General features: G+C 40.0%; 2 protein-coding genes across 19 annotated transcripts in view; one reads left to right on the forward strand and one right to left on the reverse strand.

The window, feature by feature from the left end:
* The window catches only part of DOCK4 (dedicator of cytokinesis 4), a 487,797-nt gene extending 475,098 nt beyond the window's left edge, over window positions 1-12,699 (reverse strand). For all 7 annotated transcript variants that reach the window (XM_078343204.1, XM_078343205.1, XM_002751762.7 and 4 more), the window contains exon 1: window positions 12,370-12,699. In XM_078343204.1, coding sequence (XP_078199330.1) covers window positions 12,370-12,406 — 37 coding nt within the window. In that variant the 5' untranslated portion in view covers window positions 12,407-12,699. The remainder of the gene's footprint in view (window positions 1-12,369) is intronic.
* A 270-nt stretch (window positions 12,700-12,969) lies between these two features.
* ZNF277 (zinc finger protein 277) overlaps window positions 12,970-20,833 on the forward strand; it is a 133,692-nt gene continuing 125,828 nt past the window's right edge. For 9 of the 12 annotated variants that reach the window (XM_054237448.2, XM_054237446.2, XM_009002713.5 and 6 more), the window contains exon 1: window positions 12,970-13,075. Coding sequence is in view for 8 of the 12 variants with exons in the window: in XM_054237446.2 (XP_054093421.2) it covers window positions 12,985-13,075 (91 nt within the window). In the remaining 4 variants the exon portion in view is untranslated. Of the gene's footprint in view, window positions 13,076-16,727; window positions 16,789-20,833 lie in introns of all 12 variants that reach the window. The other 3 variants (XM_078343206.1, XM_078343207.1, XM_078343208.1) reach the window with 1 other exon arrangement.

Below are 20,833 nucleotides of genomic sequence, written 5' to 3' on the forward strand. Positions count from 1 at the left end.
ATTTCTTTAACCCATCTGCTTTGGCTGCCATACAAACAAACTACCACAGGCTGGGCATTCTGAAAGATGAAAGTCCCAGATCAAGGTCTGGTAGAACTGGTTCCTGGTGAGGACTCTCTTCCTAGCTTGTAGACTGCCACCTTCCTGCTGCATCCTCACATGGTCCTTTCTCATGCTACCTATGAAGAGAGCATGTTGGATCTCTAGGATCTCTTCTTATAAAGACACAAATTCTGTCAGATCAGGGCCCCACCCTTATGACCTCATTTAATCTTAGTAATCTCCTTACTCCATACATATATCCATATTGGGAGTTAGAGCTTCAACATACTAATTTTGGAGGAATACAAACATCCAGTCTATAGCACCCATGAATAAGTAATTATTCCTATTATTCTACAATTGATAAATAAAGCTTCTTCAAATTGTTGACTCTCTATGTTGAAAGGTTTTGTCCTGCATAAATTACCCCTGGACCCACAGTCTAACAGGACAGAGTTTATAGAACAAAGGAGAGTGAATGACACCAACATCAGTCTTCTAAGCAAACATTTCATGGAGAGAATAGAATTTTTACCTTAGGTGAATTCATTTGAAGCTGTTTCAACAAATTAAAAGAGCCATTAGAGCTCTCTTTCAAAGACTTACACCCTAAGGCTATATGAAAGCACATCTTCACTGTGGCTACTGGAAAATGAACAGAGCAGTGGCATCACAAGCAGTCAAACTGGTGTAACAAGGAAAGCTACTTTAAAATTTTGAAACAGAGTACTTTCCGCACATAAATGACAAACTAAATTCAGGCTGTCCAGACTCAACTTCTACCAGTCCAACCTCTAATCCTGAAAGGAAACCCTACATAGGAAATAATGCTTGGCTTATAGGATAGTTTATATAATTGCTAGAAAGTATGAAAGTTTAAAAAGTAATCTCATCAATTATAACAATTGTTTGTAAGAACATTACAGGTAACAGGCATTGCAATTCTTCACTTCTCGTAAGTATTTTCCCATTTTAAAACTCATTACAATAATTTCTGGATACTGTATACACGATATCTCCTCTTTTAACCCAGAGCAAAGAACCTATTTAGTCTTCTGAATCAATTTCTATAACTATAGATGAGAGTATTAAAGGAAATTTTACATACAATTAATACAAATATAGGTCTCCTAAAAAAAAACAAACTGAAGGCCGGGTGCGGTAGCTCACACCTGTAATCTCAGCACTTTGAGAGGCCAACGTAGGCCGACACCAGATGTCAGGAGTTCAAGACCAGCCTGACCAACACGGTGAAATCCCGTCTCTACTAAAAATACAAAATTTAGCCTGGCAGAGTGGTGGACACTCATAATCCCAGCTACTCAGGAGGCTGAGACAGGAGATTCGCCTGAACCTAGAAGGCAGAGGTTGCAATGAGCCAAGATTGAGCCACTGCACTCCAGCCTTGGCAACAGAGCCAGACTCCATCTCAAAAAACAAACTGGAGAAGGGGCAAACCTTTACTATGTAGGCAATTTTGTAGAAATCCTTTGCTCTTATTCTTAATGTTTTTTATCCAGACTACCGGAGAAAACCTCAGAAGTTTCTTCTCTCTTCATTCTTTATAAAACTGCCTGTTTATGTTTTGGGTTTTCCTGTTTCTTTGAGACTTTGTCTAACCCCTGTTAGACAGGGGTAATTTATGCAGGACAAACCTTTCAACATAGAGAGTCAACAATTTGAAGAAGTTTTATTTAGCAATTATAGAATAATAGGAATAATTGCTTATTCATGGGTGCTATCGACCGGATGTTTGCATTCCTCCAAAATTCATATGAGCCTGTTATCAAGGCAGCTTCACAGGCTCCTCAACTAACTGTGGCTACCAGAGAAGAATGGAGAACAGGTTCTCTCTTTTCCATAGAATAATGAATAATGTTTCATCCAGGATCTTGGTTGGGGTTATGTTCAGTTGCCATATGTACATGCATCCCCATGTTCCCAAATCTGCCTACTTCTGGTTGCCAACGACGGACAAGATTTTTCCATTTTGGAGGAAAAAAAAAGACATAGAACCAAATCTCCACATTTCTGCTTAAAGACGTTGGGGAGAAATTTTTGGTTAATGTCCAATTGATAGTCTAATGAACAGTAAATTTCTTGGTTTAGGAAAATGGTTCACAACTTGGGAGAAAAGTTGTTAGGAAATTCAATCAGGAAAACTTTCAAATTTCATATCCAGAAGGGTTCCCACCAACCACCCTCCCACCAGCCTTCTCTCTGGCACACTCAGAGGGGACACGAATGGGGGAGGAAAACAAATACACAGGTGTTCGCAGTTTCCAAAAGCCTCCCATGAAAATGTCATGCTCTCCCCTATTCCTCACTCTCCCGTTTCCTTGAGAAACAGCCATGTTTTCGTTCATTGCTAAGTGACAGAGGCCTGACCAGATTTAGTTGCTTTCCCTCTTCCATAGAGATGCAAATGTGATCACTGATTAAGGCAACCTGGATCTGGAACCTCTCTACAGTGCTAAGGACTGAGCTAAAGATAAAGGTATGGGTTCAATTCCGCTTTCAGATCTGCATTCAAGGCTAGTTGATGTGTACAGCTCCAAGTCAGCTTCCTAGCTGTAAGTTATTACATACCATGTGCCACGGTTTTGGGGCAATTCAGACAAAATCATCTCTTATCCCCCTACCTCTTTCTCCGTCACCAATACCTTATGGAAAAACTACACTATCCAGTAAGCTTTGTTATTGCAACACTTTGAAGGCATCTACAAAATCACTGTCCTTATGAAGACCAGAGTACACTTCTCAATGCTGAAGTGGCATCCTCTGTAGACCCCTTTCCACCCACCTACCCACCTTCCTGTCCCGCTTATTTCTGAGAGTGGTCATCTCTCAATGGAATTAAAAAGATGGCCTAAAAAAGAAGGATCACAGATGCTTCAGGCAGTAAATGGCGTGCTCCAAGTTGGATGTATTGACCGCTCTCTAAGCTGGTGACAGAGAATGGGGAAGGGTCAGTGGGTCCTCCTGCCATCTTTCCAGTCATTGAGGCCTCTCTGCTTAATAAGGGAAAGCCAAAATAAGCCACTGATAGGTTTTTTTCTCTTTTATTATCCAGCTTTATTGAAGTAGAATTAACTAATATAAATTGTATATATTTAAGTTATAAAATTGATGTTTATTATCACCTTAAATATACATACATACATTGCAAAATGATTACCACAGCCAAACTAATTAGCACATCTAGCACCTCACACAGTTCCCTGTGGTGAGAATACTCAAATCTACTCTCTTAGTAAATTTCAAGTATACATTATTATTAACTGTAATCACCACACCACACTACCAATTGGTTTTCTTCATCCAGTTCCACCTACCTGAGGGAAATTTCACCTGAATTTTGCCAACAGTCTTTCTGTCAGACTTAGTTTTTAATATGATTAATGTTTGTCTCTTTCTGTGAATTTATTGGTATTCGACTGGTTAGTTAGGAGAGCCCACATGAGGGGAAGGGAATCTAGCAGCATCATAAGCTGGAATTCTTTACTTTAAATCACTTATTTTTCAGGAGTGCCACAGTATAACTTTAAAAAATTCTTGTGGTTCCTAAAAGGTATTATATATTTACCCCCCCAAAAAAATGTATGTACAAATCTATTATTTTATATATTTGAGCATTTTTCCATTTTTAGATGTATGGGTGTTCTTAAATGTTGTTTCAGGAATGTATAAATCTTGTTTATTGAAATATTACTTGTGCACTCTGTTTTTCAACATCCTTACGGGGAAATCTCATAAATGTGCACAATCTGGCATGAAATATTTGTTTGGGAGAAAACTGTCACAGACATAGAAATAACTAAAGCCTTAGCCAGGCAATGCCCTAGCAGGAAGTAAGAAAAGACCATAAAACGTAGTTTACTACCAACTCTAAATGGACAGCTAATATTTCTTACTTTAGAATCCTTTGTATCCATATTAATAAAATGCCTTGAGATGACTGCTCTTTGAAATCTGGGGTCTGTCACATTAAAACTTAGAATGAACAGGCAGACTACACATAATCAAAGTCAAAGCAATTATCGAAGTCTCATCTAGATCCATTACTTCAGCCTTTACTCATAAGCCAAATCATCTCTAATCACACTCTTTAGTGCAGAACTTCTCTTTTTTGCTGAAGACTCACTTCCTACTAGATCTCATCACCTGAATATTTTGCAGGAATTTAAAAAATTGTAGGTATCTCAAACTCAAGGTAGCCAAACAAAAGTCTTCATCTTACATGATAAGCCTGACCTGCTGAGAAAAAAAAAAAAAAAAAATGGCTCTTTTGTGAAATGGCACCCTTATTTATCCAGGTGTCCAAGCCAGAAATAGGAAGACATCTGCTATAAATCACGTTTATATCCCCCCAAAATTCACATATTGAAACTATAATCCTCAGTGTGATAGTATTTGGAGACAGCGGCCTTTGGGAGGTAATTAGGCCACAAAGGGGAGCCTTCATGATGGGATTAGTGCCCTTATAAGAAGAGATGAGAGAAAACTTGCTTCTTTTCCTCCTGATGACCCCTTCCCCCTGCCCATGTGAAGATACAGCAAGAAGGTGTCCACCTGCAAAGGAAGAAGGCCCTCACCAGGAACTGACTCAGCCAGTCCCTTGATCTTGGACTTCTCTGCCTGCAGAACTGTGAGAAATAAATTTCGGTTGCTTAAACTGTCCAGTCTATGATATATCTGTTATAATATTCTGAACTAAGACAACATCCTCAACTGCTTCCTTTTTTTAACTCCTCATATCCAATGACCAAAACCATGTTGCTTTCGTTTCCTAAATATCTCCCCAATCTATCCACACTTCACCATGATAATGATTGCTAACCTGATTCAGGGACTTATCTCTCACCTCAATTAATGCAATGCCTCTCTATTTTATACCACTTCTTCCTTCATAAATAACAATGTGTAATTTAAAATTCAATACTGCTCATATTTCCAAACAGAAAGTTTCTTTAAAAAAGAATTTACCAATAATCTCTATATTCTAGCAAAAGAATTATTCTCATCTATGCATTGACTGCCTCTTCTCTATATGCTACACATTTTACATAGTTCTAATCAGTCTACATTTACTCTTCTTTTGTCATTTAACACTAGATACCTGGAATATATTTTTGAAATAGTGTTGTTTATGAAATTATTTCATTTCATGATTGTCTGATGCTCCAATGTGCTCATAACCAAAACTGATTTAACAACCATATGGTTATGTAAGTTGTTTCACAGGTAATACAGCAAGGGACAACTCTGCGTAAAACATTTGGTTGCTATGGATTTTTTTGTCATGTAAACTTTAAGAAGTGGGATTACTGATTCAAACTTCTGCTAAACACTGTCACACTAGGTAATGTGGTCTAACGGCTAAGAGAACAGTTTCTATGCAAGACAACTTAGGTTCCAGTCCTAGCTCCGCCATTTCCAGTATGACCTTAAACAAGTTACTTAATCCCTCGATTACTCAATTTCCTGTGAAATATGAGTGATAACTGAATCTTCCCTCATGAAGTATCATGAGGATTAAATGACAACATAAGACAAGCTCTTAGAACTGTGCTTGACATGCAGCAAGTTCTCCATAAATGATATTTTATATTGCAGTTTCCAATAAAAGTTATATAAAAGTTTCCAAAAAGATCATGATTACCATGCCTCAGGGTACTGCAAATCAGTTTTACTGCAATTACATTACCAAAGGTGTTCCACTTTTTTGGGTGATTTTTATTTACTTAGTAGTTACCCAATGTCATCTTAGCACAAATTTTTTTAAATGCCAGAGAGTTCAAGAGCTGTTTCTTAAGTAAGTTTAAGTTGCTTAAACTAGGCTTGGGGAACTTTAATTCCTTACTCTTTTGTCTTATATACTCTACCCAAATAAGCACACAGCTAACTTTTTTAATAAAACAGGTTATACAAGTTGCCTTGTCTTTCTAATAACGATCAGCAACATAAAAAAAGGTACAAAAGAATACTGAGTGGTAATCCTACAACTGGCAAAGTACCTCAGTATCTTTATCGTTCTGTTATAGTGACCCGAGAGTATTGTCAAAAGACATGATAGAGAAGAGTCTAACATTGGTCATTATGCAACCCTTGTCAAAAAGGTCCTAGTAGGAACACATACAAGTACTAAAAGTGAAAACTTATGCAATGCATGTAATGCCTTCAAACATTTGTTCCATCTTTAATAAGAAATATTACAGAAGACAGACTGACTTACATTGAAGGAAAAAAGTATGATAAATTGTTTGTCAAAATAAATGCACATATCTGACTATCAAAGACAACAAAAACCACCACTATCAACTCCTTGCCAATGTCATGAAAGGAACTTGACAGAAACCCAACAAGATTTGAGTTGTAGTCCTTCCGGTATCACAAACGTAGCATTTAAACCAGTGTTTTTCAACTATGGATCAGGACCCACTAATAGGTCAATTTAGTGACCAGCATTTTTTTAAATGAAAAGAATAGAAAATTACACAGAGTATGAGCAAATACTCTTTCAATTATATGTGTATGGGGAGGTGCTGGGGGATGTTTGCATATATACCAGGTCAGGAAATTAAATATATTTCTTATTATGGATAATAGTCAAACAAGGTTAAAAGCAAGCTACTAATCTAGACTAAGTCTAGAAATTGTTTTCTCCTCTCTTAAATAGAAATTCTCATTCAACTTCAAAGTGTAGACTCAGATAAAATAATTTCACTTTTTAAATAAAATGTTGTATTACTATATTACAGGTACAGCATTTTTAGGAGGGTTTCATTAGAGTTTAATGTTTCTTTCACATATATACTCACAGCATGAAGTCACTATAATAGAAACTTAGACATATTGTATCAAGCATAACTCAGAAAATGTTGTCTCCTTTTGGAAAAGAATAGAGCTACAGATAGGAAAACCTAAATTTCTTGAAATTTTTATAATCTTTATCAGAGTATCTACCATAACAGCCTCTTAGAAAAAAAAAAAAGCCCATAGAAGAAGGGAAGCATCTCTATGTGGCTTCAGGGGCCTTGTGAGCAACTATCACTTAGGAGAATTACTGAAAGAGGGGAATGTTTTTATAGGCCATTCCCATAGAAGGCCAGATCAAGAACACGAGCTGCCATCCCACTGTCTGCATGGCCCTTCAGTCGTATCTTACTGGGAGCTATAAATCATTCCTCTTCTATTTCCACTTAAAGTTTAGAATCCTGTGTCAGGCTCTAAATGTCACAAACAATCCCAAGCAGCACATCGTTATTTAGCTCTACATGCTATGTAGATACATCATGGTACCACAGATAGGAAACATTGTAAGAAACTGTTAGCTAAGAAACTGCAAAAAGCTAAGAATAAAAGAAACAGATCCTCATTAGGCTCTCTCACACACACAGGCTACCATTAAAACACCCTTCTGAGGTGAATGACACCTAACAATCCTGTATGAATAAGAGAAGGTGCATCCTCCACCATCATAGAAGGGGCTTTAAAAAGGAACATGATTCCAATCCAGATAAGTTCAAAAACCCCTTCAAGAGAAATAGGAGACAGGAATTTATGTGATGACTGAGTGATATTCGTACCATATAATTTATTTTTTAAATGACACTTGCGACCTTCAGCTTGTTCTGAGTTTTGTTTCTTACAAGGTTCATGGATTTTCTGCACAGATCAATCCAACCCATGTTCTCCTGTCAAGCTTAACTAAGTTCACACATGGAAAACATCTGGCTAGGTTTGAGGGGTGCAGCCTTCAGCTCAGGAAGATGCCATGACTCACCTGTGGCTCTGCATATAAGCCTGTTGGACAAATGAACGAAAAAACGTATCTGCAAAGGTCTTAGCTTTTCCCTGGAATAATTCCCACTACTTTAAGGCAGAGGTGGGGCATGGGGGGGGGGCGTGCAGTGACAGATGAGGACATCCAGGAGGTAAATAGTAATCTGAGGAAATTAGTGAGTCTGCAATCAAGAATGCTTTAGTCACTATTCTATGCAGTAGATCACTAAAGTGTGCTCCTCCTAACTGAAATGCTGTACACTTTGATCTTCATCTCCACTTTCCCAACCAGCCTCTTCCCCCAGCCTCTGGCAACCATCCTCAAATATCTATGTTTATAAATTAAACTTCTCTAGATTCCACATATAAACAAGATCATGGCGTATTTATCTTTCTGTTCCAGACTTGGATTTACTTCACTTAATATCCTCCACATTACTGAAAATGACAGGATTTTCCCCTTTTCAAGACTATATAATATTCTATTGTGTATATATATGACATTCTCTTTACCCATTCATCTGATAATGGACACTTAGGTTGCTTGCATATCTCAGACATTTTAAGAACTGCTTCAATGAACGTGGGATGGCAGGATTTCTTCAGCATACTGATTTCAATTCCTGTGGATATATACCAAGTAGCGGAACTGCTGGATCATGTGGTAATTCTTTTTTAGTTCATTGAAGGTCCTCCATGCGGTTTTACACAATAGCTGTATTAATTTACATTCCCACTAACAAGCGCACAAGGGTTCCCTTTTCTCCACATTCTCACCAATACTTGTTACCTTTCATTGTTTTTATACAGCCATTCTAACAGATGTGGGGTGATAAACATAGAATGGAGATATCATAAATAACAATGCATTGTATACTTCAAAATTGCTAGAATGGATTTTAAATGTTTTTCACACCACGAAAAATGGTAATCATATGAGGTGGAATTTGTTAATTAGCCTGATTTAATCATTCCAACTGATAACATGCATCAAAATATCACATTGTATACCATACATATACATACACACACACACACACACACAACTGGGTGAGGAAGTACATGTCTGTAACCTTAGTTACCCAGGAGGCTGAAGTGAGAGTAATGCTTGAGGCGATCAATCAGGAGCTTGAGGCTACATACAGGCTACAGTGCATTATGATCACTCCTGTGAATAGCCACTGTGCTCTAACCTAGGCAACACAGCAAGAACCTGTGTCTGAATTTTTTTTAAAAAAGAACACTTTAAAAATATGTATTATTTGTCAAGGAACTAAATTAAACAAAAAAAAAAAAAAAGAATGCTCTAGTCACTGCCAGTGGAGAGAAGCAGACAGATTGAGAAAGTGTGCAACCATCACCTCAGTTCTGGCAGCTTGCCAGGTAGCATTTGCTTACCTCTGATCTTGCTTAAAAATCCTATGAGATATGTCACAACAAAAGTGTCTCTGTCATAGCAGACTCTACACAATAAAGATGTTTTTCTAACTATATCTATATAGCTATAAAGGACCACAATTAGTTAGAAGAGCTCTACAAAATTAGTACCAGAAAAGACTTCAGTTAATAACGGCCCCAGAGGCTGGCCCCCAGAAAGGCTAAGTGATTTACTTAAGGTCATACAGCTGGCAGTAGTGTCTAGCCCAGAATCAAGAACCAACTAGAATCTCCTAAGGTGAAATTGCCTATCATTGTGCCTCTTAACAGGATTTCTAAAAGACAAGGCTCCCTGTTCCTCAGAACTATAACTTCATCACTATACCTTTTCCTAAAATCAGAATATTTACAACTGAGTATTCATTTTTTAAATGAATTTAATCATTGAGACAGTACCTATACATCAGATATGATCAAGAATTTCCATCTCCAATACATTTTACTACAGACGTAAAATTTAAGTAATTTTACCCATGTTTACAATATGCTGCTTGAAATTTAATCATAAGTATATAAAAACATAATTTTATGTACCCTCATAATCATGATTGTACATAAATGAGGGTACATAAAAAGTACCTTTGCAGAAATATATAATTTATACTAAAACTTCATGTATTCTGTTACAAAGACTGATTTATTTCAAAGAATGAAGAAACTGAATTACCACTGCACCCAGTAACAAAGATCTGTGTCAATAAGATCTTTTCTTTTCTTTAACATCTGTAAGAACTACATGAGAAAAACATATACATTAACCAAGGTTGAAAGAAAAAACAACTTAAAATATAAGCAGCTACAAAAGAGTGCTCTCCATGGTGAAAAATAAAGTCCGCACATAAGTATCCTAGCAAAAATTTTACTACACACACACACACACACACACACACACCCCTAACAGATGGATTCTAAAAAGCAGCTAAGCATTCCACAATCCAAATGCTCAAAAATTAATAATAAAGGTTAATTAACACTCTGGCACATGTTATATTGTATAAATGAGAACAACAGCAGTAATTTTGGGCAGAAGACCCCTCTCTGCTCTCACCCTTCATCTCATTCAACCTTTTTCTCAATTGTGAGCACACCCTTCTGCCTCTTCTACTCTGCAATCAAATCACAACCACCCAAAAACGGAGGTGTCTGCTGCAGCCCAAAACATTTGACTGATAATATCCGGTTTGCCATTCCAGGAAATCCCAGTGTGGTTTTTAAGCCTCTGCCCACAGCTTGTAAAGAAAGGCGAGAGAGGAACTAATCGATACCAGCACCCCAGCTGTGACCTGGCACATGAAGAAATCAAGAAAATAAATCCCATCCATAATCTGTATAATTTAACACTTGGAAGAAAGCAACATCTGGGATCGACTCCAAGCGGGACAGTTTTGCCTGGATGGATCTGAGCTTCCTGCACTGAGTGTTAAAGCCGCTTAGGAGGCGATGTTCTCTGGTCCCTCACCAGTCCAGCAAAGGGAGTATCTTTTTCCTAGCAAGGGTTAATCTACCTCCCAAAAAAGAGGAGAGTGAGGAGAAGGAAATTAACAACCACTAACATCTATTCCTTGCCAGTGGAGAGGGTGGCAAAGACTTCCCTGACACTTTAAAGGAGGGAAAGCTGGAAACCTTTTCCAAAGGTGGGTTCAGGTCAAACTATTGTCTTGCTAACCAGTTACAATCCAGAATGGAAGCTAACGTAAAATGTGAGAATGACTTTATTGAATCCTGCAGTCCTTTCACTGGACCCCAAAGTCCTATCCCCCAGGCAAAGTTGAGAAAAAAACAAAACAAAAATCCCCTCTATGACTCCCTGGGAAGACTTTCCAGATTTTTTAAATGGCAAGAAAATGAATTTAGAACACAAGCAGATATCCACACATCATCTAAATAACTAGATCTGTCCTCAATTAAAAAAAAAAAACACTCACACACGCAAAGTACACCAGTCGGCAGAACAGGGCATTATAGGAAATAAACAGTATTAGTAAAATCCATAAAGCTTTCTCTCTGTTAGACCTTCTGGGAGGTTATAATTGCATTTGGCCGGCTGCAGGCTTGTCGGAGAGCCTGGCTTCTTAATAGTCTCAACCCTAAAAGGAGTAACTGTCAAGGGGCAACCCAGCTGAAATCAAACAACAAAAACGGGAACTGTAACCCAGCTGAAATGGGAGGAGGGAAAGGAAGGGAGACTCCAGTATTCATCAGTCAACATTAATGTCCTTTGTTGTTCACCTTTGCACAGAACAGCGAGCGCTATCCTGTTCCTTTTTCTCCGAACGCCAGTGTCAGGGCTCGCTTTCCTAAAAGCTATCTCCCTGCCCCCAAGAACCAGGCTTTCCGATCCTCCTCCCCATTATCATCACTCCGCAACCCGGTGCCGCCACACCGCCCTGTGCCCCTCACCCGGGGTCGACAGGGTGGCCAGAAGTAAAAACACTGCTGAAATACCCGTTCTCCTCCAAAGACCAAAGAACCGAGCGGCGCAGATGTTGAAATTTACCAATGCCCCCGCCCCCCAACATACACACCCCATAAACCCGGGATCGCAGGGAAGAAGGAGGGTCAGAGAGGGCTCAGCCTGTCAGAGCGGCTGTCTCCAGGACCCTGCCACATTCCACACTCCAGGAATGTAGATCCGAGCCAGGGGGAAGGGTCTGCGCCTCCCTGCTGTTTTGGGGGTGTTCTCTCTGCCCAAGTGTCGTTGTTTCCCTCTCCACCCAGGGGAACCGTCGCAGCTCCCTGTCACGTTGGGGAAGACGGGTAAGGATGGAGAGAAACCCCATTCGCCTCCTCGTCCAACTTGACACACACGCACAAACACACACGCCCCGTAGCCACTCCAAACTCCGCAGGCAGAGCCCGAAGCAAGCGGGTCGGCCGCGCGCTCCCCCAAGCCGTCCCGGCGCTCCGCAGGGGTGCGCAGGGGCTGGCTCGGCAAAGCCGAGGCTGGTGTGCCGGGGCTGGCTCGGCAAAGCCCGGGACCCGCTGCGCGATGCCAGGATTAGGCATTTTCAGCCAGGAGGAGCGAGAGGGGCGCGGGGGCAAGGACAAGAAATGCGCACCCGCTCGGGCCAGAGCGGAATAAAAGTTCGCCCGGCAGAGACTCACCCACACCGTATTTCTCGTGCTCCGTAGGTATCCACATGGCTAAAGGCGGCTCCGGGGTCCTCGGGCTTTGTAATCCCTGCGCCCCTTCTCCAGCTCACAACAATGCACAGTCCCCGAGCCGAGCTGCAGCGCCGGAGCCCGGCTGCTTCGCGCGGGCTGAGGGCGCTGGGCAGGATCTGCTCTGGAGGCTCCCGAGCCCAGCGTTGACACTGCGCCGCCCGCAGCTCTCCGGCGGCGGCTGCTCACAGTCCTCCGACGCGCTCCCGGGGACCCCGCGGCGCAGTCATTGTTCTGATTCACTGAACTAAGCGAACACGCCGGGGCACTCTCGGGAGCACCCCCGCCCGCCAGCGCCTAGTCCGGCCCTCTCGTCCCGGGGCCCCGCGGCACGCTGGGAATTGTAGTTCTCGGCCTTCCAATCCCGGAAGTGGGCGCGGCAATTGCGGCTCGGGGCGGGGATTCAGTTTTGCTCGCTACGTTCTATTGGTCCAGAGCGCGACGTACGTGTGGCGAAAACACCGCGTCGGCAAGGAGTTTGCCTCCAGTCGCTTTTCTATTGGGGGCTCGCCGCCTCCGCCCCGCCCTGTGGCCCTCCCTTTTCTTCTCTGCCGGGTAATGGCTGTTCCCAAGACCCAGGGTGCTGTCGCCCGACTGGAGGAAGACCGTGATGGAAGCTGCAGCACAGTCGGGGGTGTAGGTTATGGGGGTGAGTACGGTGTCCCTGAGGCGCGGCTGATGCGTCTTCTTTCTCTGTGACCGGGAGTGCAGTGGACCTCTGGTCTGATCCTAGGATCCCTTCAGCCCTGGGCCACCTGGATTCAACCGGGCTCCACGGGTGTTGGCCCAGCGGGATGGGGTGGAGCTGGGGGCGGCTACTTGGTTGGGGCTGCCCGGGAAGGGCGGAGAAAATGCCATGGAATGGGCTTCCCCTCGGCCAGGGAAGCTCCCTGAACGTTTGTCTTCTGGTTTGGAGCTCCCAGCTTTGCCCTAGCTACTGAGTGGGTTTGGCTCAGGTCTGGTTCGCACGCGTGTGTTTATAACTTTGGGATTAGCAGCTGTTTTTCCTCACCAGTACGCTGCCTCGGTTTGCTTGGTTTGACCTCGCAGATGTGTTTTATGTAGCTTCCGGAGAATTTCCAGTCGCAGACTGGTGGTCACTGCTCTCCACTCTGCAGACTTGCCCAGTTTGTGGCTGAAGTGTCCTCTGGAAGGGAAAGTGTGTGCATCTGGTTAACTACCCTGGATGTTCTCCAGAATTGGACGTGGAGCCTGGGAGATCTTCCCAGTCTCTGGGTCCTTAGAGAAAAAAAAAAAGGAAAGTGGTAGATAACTTGCACTCGTGGCTTCAAAGAACATTTGAAAAGGGTTATGAAAATCATCACAACTTTGGTTGTACCTGACTTTCAAGTTGTCCTCTGATCCACTATAGGAATAAAAAACCAAATTTCGAAAGCTGCAGGTGGATTGTGTTTAGGACTATTTTACCTTTAGTCTATCTCTCCCCCATTCCCTCACCCCATTTTTGCCTTGGTGTGTAATTTAGCACAAGTTGTCTTTTTCTGATGAACATGCTTTGGGGCTTAAATATGGTTTTCAGACGTTGTTGAGGTTTTAATTTGATGCTTTTTGGTTTCTTTGTTTTTGCTTTCACAGTTAAATTGATATTTAGTCTTAAATATTTACCCCAGCAGCACAGATATGAAATGCAGTTTCTTTTCACTTCCCAACAGTGGAATCCCTACCCTGAAATTATTTTACTACCTCAAAATGCAAAGATTTGTTTAGCGAAACAAATCTTTGATAGTCCCCTGAGTTAAATATTGAGTTTAACACCCTAATGGTTCATTATAGGGCTGGTCATATATTGGGCTATCTGATGGTAACAGACTATTAAAGTTTCCTAGATTCTCAAAGTTCCAGAGAGCTACCAGTTTAAGATCTAAAGCTATACCTTTGTTGAATAACTTTTCTTACAGTCTTACGTATTTTACAAAATGGTTATGTCTTTCAAAAATGTAAAATATTTAGAAATATTTATTTTTAGATTTTAAAAGTATTTATTGTAAGTATTTGTAACCATTCAGAATTGTATGAAGTAAAAAGATGAAAACTCCTTCACCTCACAGTACCACTCCCAGAGTATTAAGTGGCAAGAATTTTGTGCAAGAATTCTTTCCAATATATTCTTTTTTTTTTTTTTGAGACGGAGTTTTTCGCTCTTGTTACCCAGGCTGGAGTGCAATGGTGCGATCTCGGCTCACTGCAACCTCCGCCTCCCGGGTTCAGGCAGTTCTCCTGCCTCAGCCTCCCAAGTAGCTGGGATTACAGGCACACGCCACCATGCCCAGCTAATTTTTTGTATCTTTAGTAGAGATGGGGTTTCACCATTTTGACCAGGATGGTCTCGATCTCTTGACCTCGTGATCCACCCGCCTCGGCCTCCCAAAGTGCTGGGATTACAGGCTTGAGCCACCGTGCCCGGCCCCAATATATTCTTATATGACACACATCTATATGGTTTAATACAAAGGGATCACTCTGTAAACTAAAGGTCTGCAACCTTCTTTTTTCTTTCAGCAGTCTATCATAGAAACCCTTCCATGTCAGTACATTTGTTGTTTCTTTTTTTTTTTTAAGACTATGCCCATCATATTCCCAAATATCAATGTGCCATATTTTAGCCATTCCCTTATAAATGAACATATAGTGTGACTTTAGTTTTTCAATAATGTTTCAGTGAACAGCTTTATGTACATATATTCTTGCCCACTAGGTGTGTATTTTGGGGGGAAATTGCTGGATCAAAGGTTATGCAAGTTCAAAATTTCTATAGGTGTCAGATTTTCCTCTTAAAAGCAGCATACATTGCCACCTGTAGTATATGAGTGTTCTTTCCCCCATATTGTCACCAACTTTGAGGAAATAATCCAGAACCAATGTTTAAATGACTAGTGGATTGAAGTAAGTAATCGATAGAAAGCTCAATTTTTTGGTTCCGGTTTGTTTTCAACAAAAGTGTTGAGTAATCGTGAATCTGCAGCATCTATAACTTGAAAAAATTTCTCACCCTGGCTCAGAACTACCCAGTATTCTCCCTGACTTGTAGCAGTCAACAGGAGAAATTAATGGTTGATATTTTTATGTCACTGTTATAAGATAATGTCATTAAAAATTCTGCTCAATAACCTATGTATCATTCTGTTACTTTTAACAAAGTCTTTTCAAAGCCAACAAAGTGTGATATAGATTTTAGATGTAAATATTTATATTAAAAGTATATTCATTTTATTTTTAGCACTCACTAAGATTATCAAGTATGTCTTTCCCTATAAAAATCATACACCTTTTTGATTTCTTAAAAAACTGCATCTTTTAAGAGGTTTTCCTAAAGCTCTAATTAAAATGCCAGTCTGTATGTTTAATACCCTGGGACAGCAAGGCCCAGGAAGGCTTTTTATAGAAATCCTTGCAATTCTTCAAAATCTCTGCTAGAGTGAGTCAGAGGGTGGGGTGCAGGCAGGTACAACCCCTTCACTGAGACCACTGTGTTGCCAGACTTCTGTGGCTCCATCCTTCTCCAAGAAGTTCCCCAAATTGACTAGGTCAAGTTTTTGTGGTGGTTGTTGTTTTAGAAGGAGTCTCACTCTGTTGCCCAAGCTGGAATGCAGTGGCGCCATCTCAGTTCACTGAAACCTCTGCCTCCTGGGTTCAAGCGATTCTCCTGCCTCAGCCTCCCGAGTAGCTAGGATTACAGGTGCCTGCCACCATTCCCAGCTAATTTTTGTATTTTTAGTAGAGATGGGGTTTCACCATGTTTGCCAGGCTGGTCTCAAATCCCTGACCTCAGGTGATCTGCCTGCCTCAGCCTCCCAAAGTGCTGGGATTACAGGCGTGAGCTACTACGCCTGGCAGACTAGGTCAAGTCTTAAAGGACACTGCTTTACATACATTTGAATAGTAACTAAGGTTTCAATTTGTCCCCTAAAATTAAGAACAGATAATAAATAGATTCAGCATCCCTCACATGGTGTTATTGGCATTTGTTCTTTTGCTGTTTTTAGTTAAAAGTCAGCAAGATAGCACAGTTTAATAATAATAATACATTTACGGGGCTTTTGTGACTGAGGCGGTTTTTTTCTGACAGTATTAATCTGTATCTCCATATTGTAATAATATTCTGTCAAAGTTAAATTTTTCCCTCCTCATGCGTGTTTAGTAGTTGATGATTTTGGTAATGCTTGGATTCTGGAGATCTTATTATCTGATTAATTTGGTAATGTTACAGATGTCTCTGGAAGCAAAGGGGAAGGGTAGCAGGTGATGTAAACTCCTCATTCTTGTATTTCCTATTTCAATAGATGGGCATCAAGTCTAAGCTAGAAACCAACGAAGCATCCCTAATTCCTAACTGGCCCTCAGGTACTGAATCTGATCAGTTAGCAAGCCTTATTTTTCTGTGCCTGAAGTATCTTTTGAATCTGTTTCCTCTATTCATTGCTATAGCCACTATTCTAATTCCATTACTAACCCTCACCTTTACTGCTGAATTACTGATCCGTATCTCCCATACCCTAGAAAGTGTTCTTGCGAACCAGTAGTATGTGTTTTTGTTAGCCTGATTCTGTTCTTGGCACATTTTAATGTTTAACAAATGTTTAACCAGAATGGAATTGTAGCCTGGACAGTTGCAAAATCTTCCTGTTGATCTTGCTGACCTGACTTTACTTCCTTTAATCCACATTCTAAAACAAATATATTCATGGATCTCCACTTGAAATTTTCAGTGTAACTCTGGTACATGTAAAAAAAATGAGGTCCAGATTCTCTGTGTGGCATTTAAGATTCTAATCTGCTTGTCTAGCCTCATCTTCAGTCAGCCTGCTTCCTTTCTCTTATCTCTATTATCCACTTACTCACACTGGTTACTTTTTGGCAACTTTGTCTATACCAGTGGACAGTGAACTTCTTGAGGTCAAGACTTGTCTTATTTCACTTTTACACATCCAGTGTTTATCAAAGCTGCACAGAGTAAACATTGTATAACAGTCTAATTTTAGAATATGCTTGAAATTTATTCAAGGCATTTAGAATGGCAACTCTTTTAAGCAGAGGAACTGAAATAGAATAAAAAACTGAATAGATGTTTTATGCTTGTGAAAGGTGTGCATACCAACTAAAATGTAAGATATCTAGAAGATGATATTCTGTCAAGATGATCATAGTTAGCATATAAGGATAGTTTTTCGGTTTTTTTAAATGAAGTTTTAATGTTGTTTAAATAATGATTATATATTTTAAAAGAATACTTTAGATCTGGCCTTTATAACTTTAAGCCTGTAACTAAATGACCTTCAAGGTATTATAGACCTTGAAATCTGCCTTCGTATCATCTATATGGCTGTTACCAATTTTCCACAGGCTGTCATCTATTTCTATAGACCATTGTTAAGTCCAGTCTCATATATTTGACATGACAGTGGAAAGAGGACTAGATCTTATTTTGGCAAAACTGTATTTAAATTCCAATTCTGACATTTAATAGCTGTGTAAGATAGGTTTATTATATGTGCTGCCACATTTATGAAAATATCTATATAATACCTATCTTGCAGAGTTATTGTGATTATTTCATTGTTAAATATTTTTGAAAGCCCAGCATATTTCCTGTTATAAAGTCAGACCTCAATAAGTATTAGTTGCTTTCTTTATAAAGATATCCCTAATTGTACTATGAAACTGCCTGTTCTTTGATACTGTATTCACTTAGGAAGCAACCTAAAGTATGGAGTAACCCTGGGGAAGCTTAGGAATGTGTTGGTGATAACTGCTTATGCTGTCAATACTTTCCTGGAATTTGGGGGCTGTCAGAGTTTCTGTCAGTGCCACATATTGGTATTATAACTATGTGCTCTGCAAGCCTTTGTATTATCTTCTGTATCCTTTCTCACTTCTATACAGTGCTACTCCACTCACACTCAGCTCCCCATCCCCACACATGCACTGACACTCAGAGTCATCAAGAAACTCAAGTAACCTTGCATACTGGGCTTGCCTTGCAAGGTATAGGCCACAGATGTGAGAGAAAATAAGAATTATAGAAACTACTCTTGTAGGTCTTGTTTGCTGATATGGTTTGGCTGTGTCCCCACACAAATCTCATTTTGAATTCCCATGTGTTGTGGGAGGAACCTGGTGAAAGATAATAAAATCATGGGGGCAGGTCTTTCTCATGATGTTCCCATGATAGTGAGCAAGTCTCACAAGAGCTGATGGTTTTTAAAAGAGGAGTTCTCCTGCACAAGCTCTCCCTCTTTACCTGCTGCCATCTATGTGAGACATGACTTGCTCCTCCTTGCCTTATGCCAGGATTGTGAGGCTTCCGCAGGCATGTGGAACTGTAAGCCCATTAGACCTCTTTCTTTTGTAAATTTGCTTTATCAGCAGCATGAAAATGGGCTAATACATTTGGTATAGAGTTCTGAAGAGGCCTTCTTTAAAGCATTCTTTTATTTTCCTATGACATGTCAATGGGACCCAGTGTGTAGGATATTTATAGAGGAGCTCTTTTTAAGAGGGATATTATAATAATGATGGTGCATACGATAGCTCACATTTTTTTGAGCACTAATTGTGCCAGGTACTGTTTCAAATGCTTTTATAGGTATTGTTTCATTTCATCTTCACACCAACTCCTAGGTAGCCATAGTATGCTTTTTATGTACAAATGAGGAAACGAATGAAAAGAGTAGTTTGCCCAAGGTCACACAATAACTGAAAGAAGACTTTTATCCTATTCGCGATTGTAATTATCTCTCATAGTAACTAAATTCCATTGAATGAGGTTTGAAACAGACTTTTCTTACACATAAATATGCTCTAAAGCTAATGTTACTGTAGAAAGGCAGTATAGAATAGTGAAAAGATTTTAAAGTCAGGCCAACTTAGGATCAGATTCTGGTAACCTCTAAACTTCAGTTTCTCTTCTGTAAAATGAGTAATATTGTATCTATATTGTTGGGATGGGAAATAATGACTAAGCAAGATGATACAATAGTCTGGTCTTCAATTGTGACTGTCATTTCAGTCATAGGTATAGGCACATCTTTGGCATATGTGCCAGAAGTGATACAAGTGATTTTAATATGTCCTTGCACTTATTGAGGGATTTTTGATGGGTCAGATACCAACTTACATACACTTACTGTATTGACCTTGACTTTCCCATTCATGCAAAAGAATAGTGCTGCCCTTTACAACACACATTCATACACTTCCATCTGGAGAAACTGTTAAGATAGTGTTGATCAGATTCATATAATAGAAATCATACTCTCTTCTAAATATAAATCACGGGTATATAGAAACAAGCAGTATACATAAACTGTTATCTCTAGTGATTTAATCTTTAAACGTTTCTTTTAGCTCTTCTTAGAGAACTTTGCCACAAAATTAGGGTTTAATTTTTCATTTATTTGAAAAACTTTTTCTCTGAATGAGTTGGCATTTCATTGACAGTATCTTAAAGACTTCCACCTCTTGCTGAAACAAGTATGTTCTACTGACCTACTTGACCCAAAGGTGAGCAGGGCAGCTTTTTTCAGAAGTGACAATAGATTTGACTGATCCGTCTTCTGCTTTCTTTACATCTCACTGATCATCTTTGTGACTAGTGACATTTATTTGCAACATAGGCAGCTGGGGTTGGAGGATATCTTTGGCTGTAGGAACCAAGTAAAGTTTTCTAGAGCTAAACAGAATTTAAACCTTTGCTTCACGGGGTGAAGGGAAGATGGGAAAGAGGGAGTCAACAGTTGACAAGTGGTAAAATACTTAAAGTGTAAAATGTGGGATACTATAAGCTTTCTCCATGAGTAGCATATTTAAAATAACATTGTACGGTGTTGAATAAGTAAAATATGTGGGAGCAAAAACTGGAATAGGAGTCAGAAGACCTGGATTCTGAATCTGAATTTGCAGCTTTTCAGCAATATGAACTTGGGAAAAATCATTTAACCTTTCTGAGCCTCAGTTTCATCAGGCAGAAACAGATGATGTTGATACGGGCACTGTATGTTAAAGCACTCTATGAACCTTGATGCACCATGAAAATATAGGGACAAATGATGCTACTGATAAAGATCTGTCTCAAGAGGCAGTAGTGGGTACAAGCCCAAGCTTTAGACTTGGATAAACTGGAATCAAAAGGAGCTGTCAGCTAAAAGCTATATGACCTTGAGCAAATAATAGAACCTCATTATTACTGTTATGACAACTGCTCTGCTTCTGCTGCTGCTGCTACTACAAAAGTCGAGATGTCACTTTAAAATGATTACAAACTAATCAAAGAACATTAAAGGTGGAATAAAGACAAATCCCAAATTATACAATATATAAACTCTGTAAAGACAGGGACTGTTACATATACCTTTAATCTCCTCCTCTGAGAGTGCCATGCTGTGATGGC

The sequence above is a fragment of the Callithrix jacchus genome, chromosome 11, assembly GCF_049354715.1.
Source record: "Callithrix jacchus isolate 240 chromosome 11, calJac240_pri, whole genome shotgun sequence".
NCBI lineage: Eukaryota > Metazoa > Chordata > Mammalia > Primates > Cebidae > Callithrix > Callithrix jacchus.